This window comes from Rhinoderma darwinii, chromosome 5 (assembly GCF_050947455.1).
Source record: "Rhinoderma darwinii isolate aRhiDar2 chromosome 5, aRhiDar2.hap1, whole genome shotgun sequence".
Classification (NCBI taxonomy): Eukaryota; Metazoa; Chordata; class Amphibia; order Anura; family Rhinodermatidae; genus Rhinoderma; species Rhinoderma darwinii.
Window position 1 is genome coordinate 285,616,555 of NC_134691.1, and position 14,899 is coordinate 285,631,453.

Here is a 14,899-nt window from a genome sequence, read left to right on the forward strand (position 1 = left end):
GTCTCCTGTTTGGCTCCATACAAAGACAAATAATGCTATTATATAAGAGCGTAATCTTCCATGATTAAAAACAGACTCACTGGAGATGCTCATTGTGTTAGGTTCTTTTGTTTGTCCTAAACTTAATTCTTTATTTTTTCTTTATGCTGTATAATTACTTTTCTTTATTGTTATATATGGCTGGTGATGTACCTTGTTCCCAACAAGAAAATAAACAATGATGAATAAAGAAAATTAGGGAAAATTCAAGGTTGAAATCTGAAAGCAAACAGGAACTGTTGACTGGATACATTTTAGAGTTGAACAAAAATAAAACCTAAAAACGAAAAGAACTTTTCTGGAAAAAAATAAAATGAAACAAAAGTTTTTACTTGCATGTGGTCCTTTAAATCCGATATTTTTTTCTCAACAGATTCTTTTTTAAAAGGACCAAAATGGCCAAATATTAGTAATTAAGAAGTTAGAGGGATTACCAATGTTTGGTAATTATGTTTCTTTTACGGCTATTTTTGAAACAGTGACAACAGGAAGTGCAGCCATATTGGTTGTCACATTTGAATTAGTTTCTCAGCAACAACTGTTGGCATGTTATGTCAATATCAAAGTAGCAATTTACCATCAGTTGCTGAGAAGATCATTCAAAAGTGGCCGCACTTCCTGTCGTCACTTCTGCAGAAACGGCTAACAAAATAAACAGTAAAATGTCCATTTTTAGTTACTGTTCTAACTCCTTGACTTACTAATATATTGCTATCTTTGGATAGAAATTCTCTATACTCAATTGGTTTTATGAGATGAGTTTCTTATGCATCTAATCTTACTCTTCTCAGAAACTCAACTTGTGAACAGAACGCTGAAGAATATTGCTTGGAAGTAGAGCCTTGCATGTCTTCTGACCAAACAGCAGATCAAAAACTTATACCGGACTTGGTAAAGAGGGTAAGTAGTACTTTAATTTAAAAAATAATTTAGTACATTATATATTTGTGCTTGGGCCATAAGTCCTTGTCCTTTCGGAGTGTCTAATTTCTTAACACATCGAGACTTCTTTATCTTGAAACTTATTCACCTGTCATAATGTTTTTTGTAATGTAAAGGACATCTTTTCCTGTAACATGGGGAACATACACTCTCTAGGCAGATTATGCTTTGGCCTATGTCCCAATAACGCTAGGCAGACATGCTAACTGCAAATAGAGATGTATTCAAATATATATAAAAAGCCTTTACATAATGAGTAAGTATCATACAAGTGGATGGTCAATAATATTTACCATTACTGGTAGCAAGACTATAGTTGTTGAGATGGCAACGGTTATGATTAATATGATTGAAGATTAAATGTTACAATGACTATTCATAGCCCAATTGTATGGCCCATCTAGCAGCTGTTCGACAATTGGGTAGAAAACTAGCACTACCAATTGTCAGATGCACTTGTTATCACTTGTTATCATAATCAGAGATCTCTAACAGGTTGGCGAATATCTTTGCAATGAATACTACGTTGCCCTAAGGCTTCGTTCACATCTGCGCCAGGGCTCTATTCCGACGTTCCGTCTGACTTTTCCTACAGAATAGAGCCCTGACTGACACAAACGGAAACCATAGTTTCCATCACCATTCAATGGTGACGGATCCGGTGCCAATGGTTTCCGTTTGTCTCCATTGTGCAAGGGTTCCGTCATTATGTCGGAATCAATACCATAGTCGACGACGCTATAGTCAAAACTACGGAACCCTTGCACATCGGAGACAAACTGAAACCATTGTCATCGGATCGACACCATTGAAATCAATGTTGATGGAAACGGAAACCTATGGTTTTCATTTGTGTCAGCTAGGGCTTCATTCTGACGGAATAGAGCCCTGATGCAGATGTGAACAAAGCCTTACTTATGGTCCTTGCCAGTGGCGTAATTACCACTGTAGCAGCCATAGCGGCTACTATGGGGCCCGTGGCATGAAGGGACCCGTGCCGAGTCCTTAGGACGCAGACACTTTTGAAAGCTATGGCAGAGCAGGGAGATATCTCCATGCTCTGCCATTTTTTCTAGACTACAGGCCAAGTTCCCTGCGCAGGCTGGCATGATGACGTCACTGGATCCCGCCGGCTTACACAAGGATCCTGTCGGCGTTGATTCTTTGGAGCAGCTTCGTTCGTCTCGGGAATGGGGCCTAGGTGAGTATAAACTTTTTTTGTTTTGTTTGGGGGGACACTATCCACAAGGGGGGGCTTTTATCTACAAGGGGAGGTGGGGGGCTGCTATCTACAAGGGAGGGCTGTATGGCGCTATCTACAGGGCGGCTCTATGGCACTATCTACATTAGGGAGGTGGAGGTGCTATCTACAGGGGGGGCTGTATGGCACTATCTACAAGGGAGAGGTGGGGGAGCTATCTACAGGGGGGATGTATGGTACCATCTACAAGGGGGAGGTGGGGGCGTTCTTTACAGGGGGGCTGTATTTCACTATCTACAGGGGGGCTGTATGGCACTATCTACAAGGGGGATGTGGGGGGCACTATCTACAAGGGGGTGTTGTATAGCACTGTCCACCGGGGGGCTGTATGGCACGATCTACAAGGGGGAGCTGGCACTATCTACAGGAGGGCTGTATTGCACTATCTACAAGTGGGAGGTGGGGGGCACTATCTACAGGGGGGCTGTATGGCACTATCTGCAAGAAGAAGGTGGGGGCACTATACAACGGGAGCAGTATGGCACTGTCTACAAGGGGGAGGGGGCACTATCTACAAGGGGGTGCTGGATGGTACTGTGTACAAGGGGAGAGGGTACTATCTACAGGGGGAAGGGTGGCACCATCTACAGGGAGGGCTGTATAGCACTGTCTACAGTGGGGGCTGTATGTCACAATCTACAGGGGGCACTATCTACAGGGGGGGCTGTGTGTGGCACCCAGGGGAGAGGGGCCCAGTCAATAGTTTGCTTAGGGGTCCAGTCTTTTCTACTTGTGCCCCTGGTCCATGCTTACAGTTGTTCTTTTACAGCTCTGTACACAATTTATTATGGCTCTGTGCAGGTACCGTATATTTAGTGCTAATGATAACTATGGATCCCTTTCTATGAGAGCATAAGAAAATGGGGGCTCCATAAAGAGGTAGATGTCATATTGGAGCAGTTTTCACACTCTACACTTAAAGGGGTTTTCGAACATGGTTTTTGTAATTTTATATACCTTAATATCTGTTTCCTATGTTCAGGCTATGTTCCGCACCTGTTTTTATGGCTCATTTCCTTCATCATATGCTCCCTGCGTGTATTATCCAGTTTGTTTACCTCGCTCTTTTGTTGTGAATGTCCATTTCCTGTTCTGAATAAACACTACAAATCCCATGATTCCAAGCAGTTCTCCCAAAACCTCTTCTTCATCTATCTTGGAATCGGAAGGTGGATTAAGAGGAGTAGATTGTAACACCCCATAGCAGTGAGTACTGTCACGTCATTTATGACGTAACCGTACATTCTGATAGCCGGAAACCGGAAGTTACAGCATGTACGTGGCTGAGCAAGTAGTTCGATTTTTTTTGGTTAGCGAGGCGTCACGTGACCAAAGATGAAATATACCGCTACGAACATCTGATGAAACGCAAGTACATTGAAAAAAATATTTGGTTGTACATGTTTAGTTAGGCAGAAGAGGATTTATTGGTTCCGGAAAACCCCTTTAATGTTGGACCCGTCAACCCCTGAGACTAAGATACAAGCTTGTAATAAGGTAGCCAGTAATGTGCTACACATGGCTGACACTGGGATTGTGAGCAGGAGCCTTCTCTAGTTGCTGCTTCTGTAACTCCTTCTGTACAACAGGAGACTCTGCCTGAACCTACCCTGAGGGATGTCTTCCTTACAGTTAAATAATGCAATACAACCCTTTCTACCCTCCAATTGCAAATAAGGGGTTTTAAGGAGGTTATCTCCATCATCAGGCATGATATGCAGAGAGTAAATGATACATCCATAGTGGAGATTTGGGTTACCAACCTGGAGAATTATGTGGAGCCCATCGCTAGGGACTTCTGCAGACCGGCTCAAGAAATTGCAGAGTTCGGGTATATTCACACGGCAACGCCAATTACGTCTGAAATTACAGAGCTGTTTTCAGGCGAAAACAGCTCCTGAATTTCAGACGTTTTGACAAGTGCATGCGTTTTTCGTGGTATCTTTTACGGACGTAATTGGAGCTGGTTTTCATTGGAATAAATGAAAAACGGCTCCAATTACGTCCCAAGAAGTGACATGCACTTCTTTGAGGCGGGCGTCTTTTTACGTGCCGTCTTTTGTCAGCGGCGCGTAAAAAAAAGCCTATCTGCACAGAACTCCGTAAGACCCATTGAATTCAATGGGCAGATGTTTGCAGACTGTTTGGAGCCGTTTTTTCGGGCGTAATCCGAGGCGTAAAACTGAATTACGTCCGTAAATAGGGCGTGTGAACATACCCTTACAAGCGAAAGACGATGACCTGGAAAATACATTGCAGCACAACAATACAAGACTTGTCAGAGTACCGGAGTGGGCTGAAGGCTCCTCTTTAGAATTCTACTTTGAAAAATGGCTGCAGGATAAATTTGTGTATAATAACCTGACACCCTTGTTCACTATAAGACCTTTGCATCTGAGTAGTCCTCCCAGACCTGTCCTTATAAGACATTCTCACTACAAAGCTAGAGATCTCTCAGATCTCACGATTAATAGCAACAAAATGTCGATATTTCCTGACTATTCTGCTGATGTGCAACGCTGCAGGGCAAAATTTCTAGATATTGAATGCAGATTGCGCCAATTGAATGTCTCCTATGATATGATATACCTGGCCAAGCCTCGGATTGCAACCCTGAGAGGAACCAATTTCTACTCCGAATGAAGCTTCAGACTGGTTGCAACGGCATGAACAGCGGATACAACACCACGCCAGAAATGATCCTTGAAGGAACCACTACGTATTCCCCAAGTGGTTATAATGACTATTAGTACGTTGTCTGGTGGAGTGTGTATATTATCCTTGCAAGGGTACTTGTGTATAGGATGCCAAGATATCTGGTTTTCTTCTTTTTTCACACTAGTTATTGGTGATGTTTTGAGAATTTGCCTTGCTTAACTTGGACTTGTTCTATGTCAGTAGTGCTATATCGATACAGCTGGCTGGAACTTTGTTTAATACCCCCACCCTTCGTTTTGGAGGGATGAAGCTATACTTGTTTGCTCTGTGAGAGTTTTTATTGGGGTTGGGGAGGTGAAGAGTGCCACATAAGTCTACTAGCGGAAAGTCAACTAAGATATAATTGGTGTTTACTTTGGTCTAAGATATGATTCTTTCTCAATATGGTGGGAAGAGTTAGCATAATTACATGTGCAGTATTCGGGTTCATGTACTTGTACTGTAGTTCAGTGAATTAATATTCTAACTCCTGCAGAAGGTTATACTTACCTTTATATATGATCACTTCACCTAGCAGGCCTATAGGGAGAGGGGAGGGGGTTGAGAATGGGTGTTTTGTAAAATGTTTTATTTTGCATAATAAAAAGACAATAAAACTATTTAATTTTAAAAAAAAAAAAAACACTACTGGCAACCAGTTCACCCAACCTACCATATCTAGTCTTCCAACCACCTCTAATGCATGATCAGAACCCTAAATAAAGCCAACTACAAAGAATACATATATGTTACTGTTAGTTGTAGAGCATGTTAAAAAAAAAAAAGCAATATCACATATGTAATAGTATCATCTAAGACAAATACAGTATAGTTCAAATAGTTTCCACACAATAATAACAACCAGAGAATGCATACAATAGTGCCAGCCATAATGCACTTATAATAACGCTGACTATTGTTCAATTAAAATATTAGTCAGTGTCTTCAAAATACCAGCCACATTGCCCCCATAATAGCAGATAGAGTTCCCTCATAACAACAGTCACTGTGACATATAATCTCAGTCTCAGCATGAGAACTGAGACCAGCACAGAAGATAACTGTGGCAGGATCCATCTATTAGCAACCACTAGCTAGGTGTTTGGTTGGTGCCACTGCCTAGGGAAATAAGACTGTAGACACAAGTGACTATTCAAGTCCCTACATAAGGTGCCCGGTTAATTCCTGAATGTTTCTAAAACAGAGATATATGTACCTCCTGGTATTACTTAGACAGCAGAAAAGTCAGCATGAGGGAGAAAGAGGCTTAGAGATTTTCTTGATATTTCTCTGCCTTTCATAGCAATTTGTCAAGCACACACTACATAGACACTATAACGGGTTGACTACCTCCCAACATTCCTGTTTTTTTGCAGGATTGTTCAATGAAGCAGGCCTCAAAGGGGGCGAGTTTATGCAAATGTACCCAAAATAGATGTTTCTAAGAGCTTTTGTGGCTATACCCGGGTGGATCGAGGGAGGGGCTTAAATGTCCAGCGAATGGGGATTCAAATGTTGAAAGGTATGCATTTGAAGAGAATGGGTCATGGATGTACCTTGAATTATATACGTGTTAGTTACATTTACATTTAGAACTATAGGTAAGATCTTTATAAGCTGTAAAAACGGAACTGAATATTTGTTATAATTCTGCAGGGAAGTTTTTATTTCAGTCAGCACTTATTCCAGCTAAAATTGGTGCGCGAGTGGAACAGAGTTTCTATGTGAAATATCTCCGGTTCTTTCAAGCCATGTTAACTGCTACATATGTACGTGTGACCTTACCATAATATTTTTTTTTAAATCTTAGGGTTTATTTATTGGACCTTTAAATAAACCCTTAGTTAGATTAATTGTAATTATCACAGTGAAAAATTCAATAATCTAGTATGGATTATTAATTTTTTTTTTTTTTTGATTGTTAAACTGATTTTTTATTAACCATAACTCTATATTCACAACTTTTCATTTTAGTCTTGCAGCACTTTCTGATACATCCTTGTACTTAATCCTTGTAGAGATCCATAATAAGTCTACCCTATTAACTCAATTTCTAAAGAACATAGTTCATATTTTCTATGTAATTACGTTTGGCGGTCTGCAATGCAGTGCTTGATTTTGACAAGTGTTTTGATCTTCTAAGCCGCCTAGTTCAAGGCTAAACCTTTACCTCCTCAGCAAATATGGAAAATCAGTCTTATATAAGAGAACTGTGATGGACAATAGCATGTCTTGTTCTCTTTTGCCTTTTTGTTCCTTTAATACCGCTTTAGGATAATTCAGTGCATGCCTAATTTACAATGATTGAGGTAATCATGTATCACAGTTCTATCAAAAAAGAATTTCAAATGATTTTTACTTGGGTTATTCAGCAGTGCAATTATGTATTTTTTAAGATGGATCCATACAAAGGCATGATTCCAACCGTAAGGTAAAAAATAGGAATAAAACGCGTGGCTCTTTGACCTTCTCGCTTTGTTTTTTGAACAAATCAATAACAAAACGGCAACGTTTTATTTAGTGGTAACCCGAAGATTTTTACTACTATGTGAGCTTGAGCCGTGTTAAATTAAATGCATACATTGATAAGCTGCCTCTTGCTGCTAAATTGCGTGAATTTCATCTCATATTCTTCCCTGAGATTCAGTTAGATTTTGGAAAGCATTACAAAAAAAATAATAGTTTTGCTTTAAATAGAAAATCTACTTAGAAAAGTGTTTTCCACTGTTCAAGACAGGGATTTGTATACATCTTAATGTGATACTAGGAGAAGGTGCCGTCTTCCATAATGAAGTGTAAAAATGGTAATGATAGATTTAATTTACAGTGGAGATGTTTGTTTCATTCATTTAGCCTGCAGGGATTATTGTGTATACCAGTTTTTAAGTGTCTTCTCAGATTTGCAGATAGGGAAATAGAAATTGATCTTGTACTAATCATACATTATACATTATACGTTATACATGGGGACCAACATTTCTGGGATTCAGAACACATGGTGATTATCTACCTTGTTGTTATGACTCAAACTTGTAAAATAAAATACATTTGGTAATATGAAATATAATTTTACTTTTATTTGTTGAATTATGTTAAAATATGTGCAATGTATAGGACTTCCTTATGTGATCCCAACATATTCAGTGATTGCTTAAATAGCTGTTCCCTAATATAATGCTGTCACCTGAATTGCTTCTCGTAGCTGTGGAATCACGTTCTTTAAAAGTACCCAACTTTTCAGGTGACATTTCAGAATAAGCTGCCATACGTGTGTACATGAGGAATGACCCTAAATCTGACCATTATATAACTTGTATTCTGCCTTTTTTTTTTTATTTATTAGCAATTTTCGCCTCTAATTCTTTGTTTACTCTGATCTAGTGGACAGAGGCTAAGTTCTATCATGTTTCTATACATTACACATAGATCTATCTATCACATATATATATAGTAGGTAGAAAAAAAGCAGCACTTCAAAGAGATAAAGAGTACAGTTCTATGCGAACTTGACCATAATCCACACTGTCCTTTAGATACACAAACAACAAAATGATCGCAGCACTCAAAAGGTAGTTTTGCAGGTGTGTATATATATATATATATATATATATATATATATATATATATATATACACTACCGTTCAAAAGTTTAGGGTCACTTAGAAATTTCCTTATTTTTGAAAGAAAAGCACAGTTTTTTTTCAATGAAGATAACATTCAATTAATCAGAAATACACTCTATACATTGTTAATGTGCTAAATGACTATTCTAGCTGCAAACGTCTGGTTTTTAATGCAATATCTACATAGGTGTATAGAGGCCCATTTCCAGCAACCATCACTCCAGTATTCTAATGGTACATTGTGTTTGCTAACTGTGTTAGAAGGCTAATAGATGATTAGAAAACACTTGAAAACCCTTGTGCAATTATGTTAGCACCGCTGTAAACAGTTTTGCGGTTTAGAGGAGCTATAAAACTGACCTTCCTTTGAGCTAGTTGAGAATCTGGAGCATTACATTTGTGGGTTCGATTAAACTCTCAAAATGGCTAGAAAAAGAGAGCTTTCATGTGAAACTCGACAGTCTATTCTTATTCTTAGAAATGAAGGCTATTCCATGAGAGAAATTGCCAAGAAGCTGAAGATTTCCTTCAACGGTGTGTACTACTCCCTTCAAAGGACAGCACAAACAGGCTCTAACCAGAGTAGAAAGAGAAGTGGGAGGCCCCGCTGCACATCTGAGCAACAAGACAAGTACATTAGAGTCTCTAGTTTGAGAAATAGACGCCTCACAGGTCCTCAAGTGGCAGCTTCATTAAATAGTACCCGCAAAACGCCAGTGTCAACGTCTACAGTGAAGAGGCGACTCCAGGATGCTGGCCTTCAGGGCAGAGTGGCAAAGAAAAACCCATATCTGAGACTGGCTATTAAAAGGAAAAGATTAATATGGGCAAAAGCACACAGACATTGGACAGAGGAAGATTGGAAAAAAGTGTTATGGACAGACGAATCAAAGTTTGAGGTGTTTGGATCACACAGAAGAACATTTGTGAGATGCAGAACAACTGAAAAGATGCTGGAAGAGTGCCTGACGCCATCTGTCAAGCATGGTGGAGGTAATGTGATGGTCTGGGGTTGCTTTGGTGCTGGTAAAGTGGAAGATTTTTACAAGGTAAAAGGGATTTTGAATAAGGAAGGCTATCACTCCATTTTGCAACGCCATACCATACCCTGCACTTGATTGGAGCCAATTTCATCCTACAACAGGACAATGACCCAAAGCACACCTCCAAATGATGCAAGAACTATTTAGGGAAGAAGCAGGCAGCTGGTATTCTATCTGTAATGGAGTGGCCAGCGCAGTCACCAGATCTCAACCCCATAGAGCTGTTGTGGGAGCAGCTTGACCGTATGGTACGCAAGAAGTCCCCATCAAGCCAATCCAACTTGTGGGAGGTGCTTCTGGAAGCATGGGGTGAAATTTCTCCCGATTACCTCAGCAAATGAACAGCTAGAATGCCAAAGGTCTGCAATGCTGTAATTGCTGCAAATGGAGCATTCTTTGACGAAAGCAAAGTTTGAAGGAGAAAATTATTATTTCAAATAAAAATCATTATTTCTAACCTTGTCAATGTCTTGACTATATTTTCTAGTCATTTTGCAACTCATTTGATAAATATAAGTGTGAGTTTTCATGGAAAACACAAAATTGTCTTGGTAACCCCAAACTTTTGAACGGTAGTGTGTATATATATATATATAGAACCTGCAATAACATGGAGGAGATACAGCAGTAGTGCATAGTGTAGCTGAGAATCCATTACTGGGATGACAAGTAAATCTTACCAGCAGTTGCTGCAGCATCTGTCTGTGTCTCTCACTCTGCTACCTCCTCCTGCTCTCCCTCCCCTCTCCATAGACGTGTATTCGCAGCGTGTTTGTGTGTCACTCTTATCCTGCTCCCCTCCCCTCTCCATAGACTTGTATTGGCAACAGCATCTGTCTCTCCTCTCTATGTTCCTGCTCCCTCCTTCTTCTCCCCCTTCCCCTCTCTATAGACTTCTATTATCAGGCAGTGAATATACACACCCCCACGTCCTGCAGTCTCCTCTGCTCTGTAACTATGGATGGATTTTGCTTGACAACAGGGGTGGACCGCAGACTACATGAAGGGAGACACCTTGTGGCAGTAATTTCACACAGATTTTGCATTAAATTACAAAGTCGATTTGTATCAGGTATACTATTAGATTAGCATGAGTTGTTTGAAATGTTAGTCTCATTTATCTAATTGAGCACCAATCCTATTTGATCATAAAGAGGACCTGTCACTAGCTCCTACAAAGTGAGTTATTAGATTCACATAATTGCCGCTGTGTCTGTGAATCTAGCGGTGCTGGTTGCTTACTTCTGCGTCCCCTCGTTGCTGAGATATTGCCCTCTCTTTATTAAACAATATGTAAATGAACCGCTGGCTAGCCAAGTGGGTTTGGCCGCTAGCGATTCTCAAAAGGCAGAGCTAGCAGAGAGCCTCTGACACTGACCTATCAGCGTGAGGCTGTTTCCTCCAGACACTCCTAGTTCAACGTCATCGCATGAGATTAGTCTCCTTTGTGCGGTCTTCAACCAGCGTAGTGTCACACGATGAGGCTGGCCTAGGAGTGTCTGGAGGAAACAGCCTCATGCTGATAGGTCAGCGTCAGAGGCTCTTTGCTAGCTTTGCCCATTGAGAATCGCTGGCGGCCAAACCCACTTGGCTAGCCAACAGTTCATTTACATATTGTTTAATAATTAAAAAGGGGGCAATATCTCAGCAACGGAGGATGCAGAAGTAAGGAACAAACACCGCTGGACTCGCAGACACAGCGGCAATTACGTGAGTCTAACAACTCACTTCGTAGGAGCTAGTGACAGGGTCTCTTTAAAGGGGTTATCTGGGAGTTTTACACTTTGCCTGAGGGCAGGGGAGGGTCTAAAATAATAAACTAACAGGTACTCACCCTTTCAAAAGCCCCCTGCTCCAGTGCTGCCACTCCCGTTCGTGCAGCGGCATGTTACCAGGGAATGGAAAAAAAGAGCAATTCTACTGTTGTTGTTTCCCATCTAGTCATAAAAAACACTTTTCATGCAAGAAATAATTTTTTTCTGCAGACTCTTTTTTTTAATTAAACGTTATAAAAAAATGTATAATACATTTTTCATTCCTACTAGTAAACTTCACAATGGGATTTGCTGATCGCTTTTATGATGCTTTGGTATACTCCGTAAATGAAAGGATTATTGCCTGTCAGTAATAAACAGACAACCAATCTATTAGGGTCTGCCTTTACTAGACCCCCAGCTGCCATGGTAACCCATCGGCACCCATTCTCACGGATTCCGTTAGAAAAATACCTTGTGTGTGCATTTGTGTAAAATAAGAGGTACAGTATTGGCCAATTAAATTCTAGGGACGCTTCATTACTGATTCGGATCACATGGATCCGGAATACGGCCATGTGTGTAAACCCTAATTGTGAAATATAATTTGCCTCATGACATTTGAAAATGCTCCTCAGCAACTTACTACTTTGAAAGGAGCATCTGACAGAGACAAATAGGAAACATTTTCCTAAATGGCAATTAATACATACAGTGGTATTTTAAATTTCCTTCACATGACTTCCATGCTACTTGCCGCAAACTACAAACTCCTTTATAATCCTAAGGGCTCATGCACACAGTAATATTATGGCTCCGTTTTGTATGGAGCAGTAATATGGCTTCTGTACAGGTGCATCAACCCTCTACTGTACCTGCATATGCAGATCAGAATGAGGCATAGAGGATTTTTTCAGTTGGATTCCACAAACAGCTCGAAAACGTGCAAAAACTGCGACTTTTGAGCCGTTTCCACCTCTTTCGACACTTTTCAGATAGGGCTTAGCAGAAGGGGCTGGGCCACTCTCGGCCCAACACATTTTCTGTTATTTACGGAAATCTAAGCCAGCTCCTGGATGGTGTAGATTCCACTGAGTGGTGCACGGACAGTCGAAGATGTGACAAATTTATTTTATTAAGGCATATACTTTTTAATAAATTTGTTGCATCTTACTCTTCCCTTTTTTTCTAATAAGACTGGTGTGTGAAATGCTAGTCTTAAATGGACACTAACTTTTCAAACAACTTATGCTGATCTAATAGTATACCTGATATAAAAACAACTTTATAATGTACTTACTGTTGTTTTAGCCATCCAAATTATGTGTGAAGTTACTGCCGTACCTGTTGTCAAGCATTGGCCGATCCTGGTTACAGAGCAGAATTGACTGCTGCAGGAGTTGGGGGTTTGCCACTTCACTGCCTTTTTATGGAGAGGGGAAGGGGAGCATGAGGAGGGAGCAGGGAGCAGAGAGAGAGAGAGAGTGTGTGACTCAGCAACACATGCTGCATGTAAGTCTATGGAGGGGGAGGGGTGAGCAGGCGGAGGAAGCAGGAGCACAGTGAGAAACACACAGAAGTGCTGCAGGCTGCTGGTAAGATATCTATGTCATCCCAGTGCTGGATTCTTAGCTACTCTACTCATTACTGCTGTATAATCTCCTCCATGCTGCAGCTTATATATATATATATATATATATATATATATATATATATATATATATATCACACAAAAAAATGGCAACAGCACTCTGTGAACACCAATGTCACCTAAACCGCTAAATATAAGTAAATATGCATTACTGTTAAATCTACTTACAAAAGGGAGGATCTTAGTGCACATTTTGATCAAATTGTGTCTGCCCACCTGCCACGACAAGGCGTCCTCCATAGGTAGGAACCTACGCTGCACATACACCCAGAACTGGTATATATGTAATAGATAGTGACAGGAGAGCAGGATTCTCCTCTTCTAGTGTGCTGTGCATAGAAGACGTGACTACTAGCTTTGCAACAACTGAATTAGAGATAGAGCCTGCAGAGGGGAAAACTGCTAAATAATGCCACATGCAAGGCAGTTAACGGACAGAAATACTATTATTCCTCATGTACATATATATGGCGGCTTATTCTGAAAAGTTAGGTGCGCTTTAATAAATTCTCCCATGTGAGCCTGTAAAGCAGTTACCAATTCCTAAAATGAGAACACTGATCTCTTTAGATCTCCTAGGCACCTTCCATCACTTGAAATATTTAAGAAAGGCTCCAGTGAACGGAGCTGAAACGTTGCACGGGCAATAAAGTACCCACTTTTTCACCCTTCATATTGGAGTTGCTGCTCATTTTTTGGATTTCTTTGAAATATTTGATGCTATATGAAATGTAAGATGATTTTTTTTAGAAATTCACCATTAAAGAGGTTGGCCCACAATAACATTTATCACCTCTCGACAGGATAGGTGATTAATGTATGACCCCTGGAACCCCCACCAATACCGAGAATGAGGATAACCCGCCGTTTGAATGAAGTGGCGGTAACACGTGCACACTACCGCTCCATTCATTGTCTACGGGACTGGTAGGGATAGTCGAGTAATGCGCCCAGCTATCGTTAAGTACAGCGCTCGGCTATCTTGTCAGTCCCATAGACAGTAAATGGAGCGTGACTGCTGCTCTATTTAAACGAGGGACACAGGACCCTGGTTCTAGTGATAGGTGGGGGTCCCAGTGGGACTGCCAGCGATCATACATAACACACATAACATACATTTATCAACTATCCTGTGGATTGTTGATTAATGTATTTTGAAGGCCAACCCTTTTAAGCAATATATTAGGTATTTAATTTGCATAGTAGTCTGTATGATTGTTGAAATAGTAGATTTTCTGTGAAAACATTTTGCATTAAAATCATAGAAATAGTTGTTACTCCAAAGTTAATAATAATAATATTAATAATAATATAAGCACAAGGATACTCTGAAAGTATGAGATGCCACTAAAAGCGCCAATATAGCAGACATTGATACTTTGAACATTTTGCTGAATTCCCTTGGGCCCTGAGTAAATTAGGTTTTGTAGCTTCATAGAGCAGAGGGTTCTGAGTAAATATACTGATGTGAAATACATGTTGAAATATTAATTTATGAAGGATGCACTTTTTTGTACAGCGTATGGCATACTTAAAGAGGCTCTGTCACCACATTATAAGTGCCCTGTCTCCTACATAAGGAGATCGGCGCTATAATGTAGGTGACAGCAGTGCTTTTTATTTAAAAAAACAGATCTATTTTCACCACTTTATTAGCGATTTTAGATTTATGCTAATGAGTTTCTTAATGTCCAAGTGGGCGTGTTTTACTTTAGACCAAGTGGGCGTTGTACAGGGGAGTGTATGACGCTGACCAATCAGCGTCATGCACTCCTCTCCATTCATTTAGCCAGCGCATAGGGATCCTTTTAGATCCTTATGTGCTGTCTTATACTAACACATTAACAATACTGAAGTGTTTAGACAGTGAATAGACATTCCACGGAATG

The 14,899-nt window shown here is 40.2% G+C and overlaps 1 protein-coding gene across 1 annotated transcript in view; it reads left to right on the plus strand.

Annotated features, from left to right (window-relative positions):
* RFTN1 (raftlin, lipid raft linker 1) overlaps positions 1-14,899 on the plus strand; it is a 310,755-nt gene that overhangs the window by 153,622 nt on the left and 142,234 nt on the right. The window contains exon 4 of the mRNA XM_075827235.1: positions 831-939. Within this exon, the coding sequence (XP_075683350.1) occupies positions 831-939 (109 nt within the window). The remainder of the gene's footprint in view (positions 1-830; positions 940-14,899) is intronic.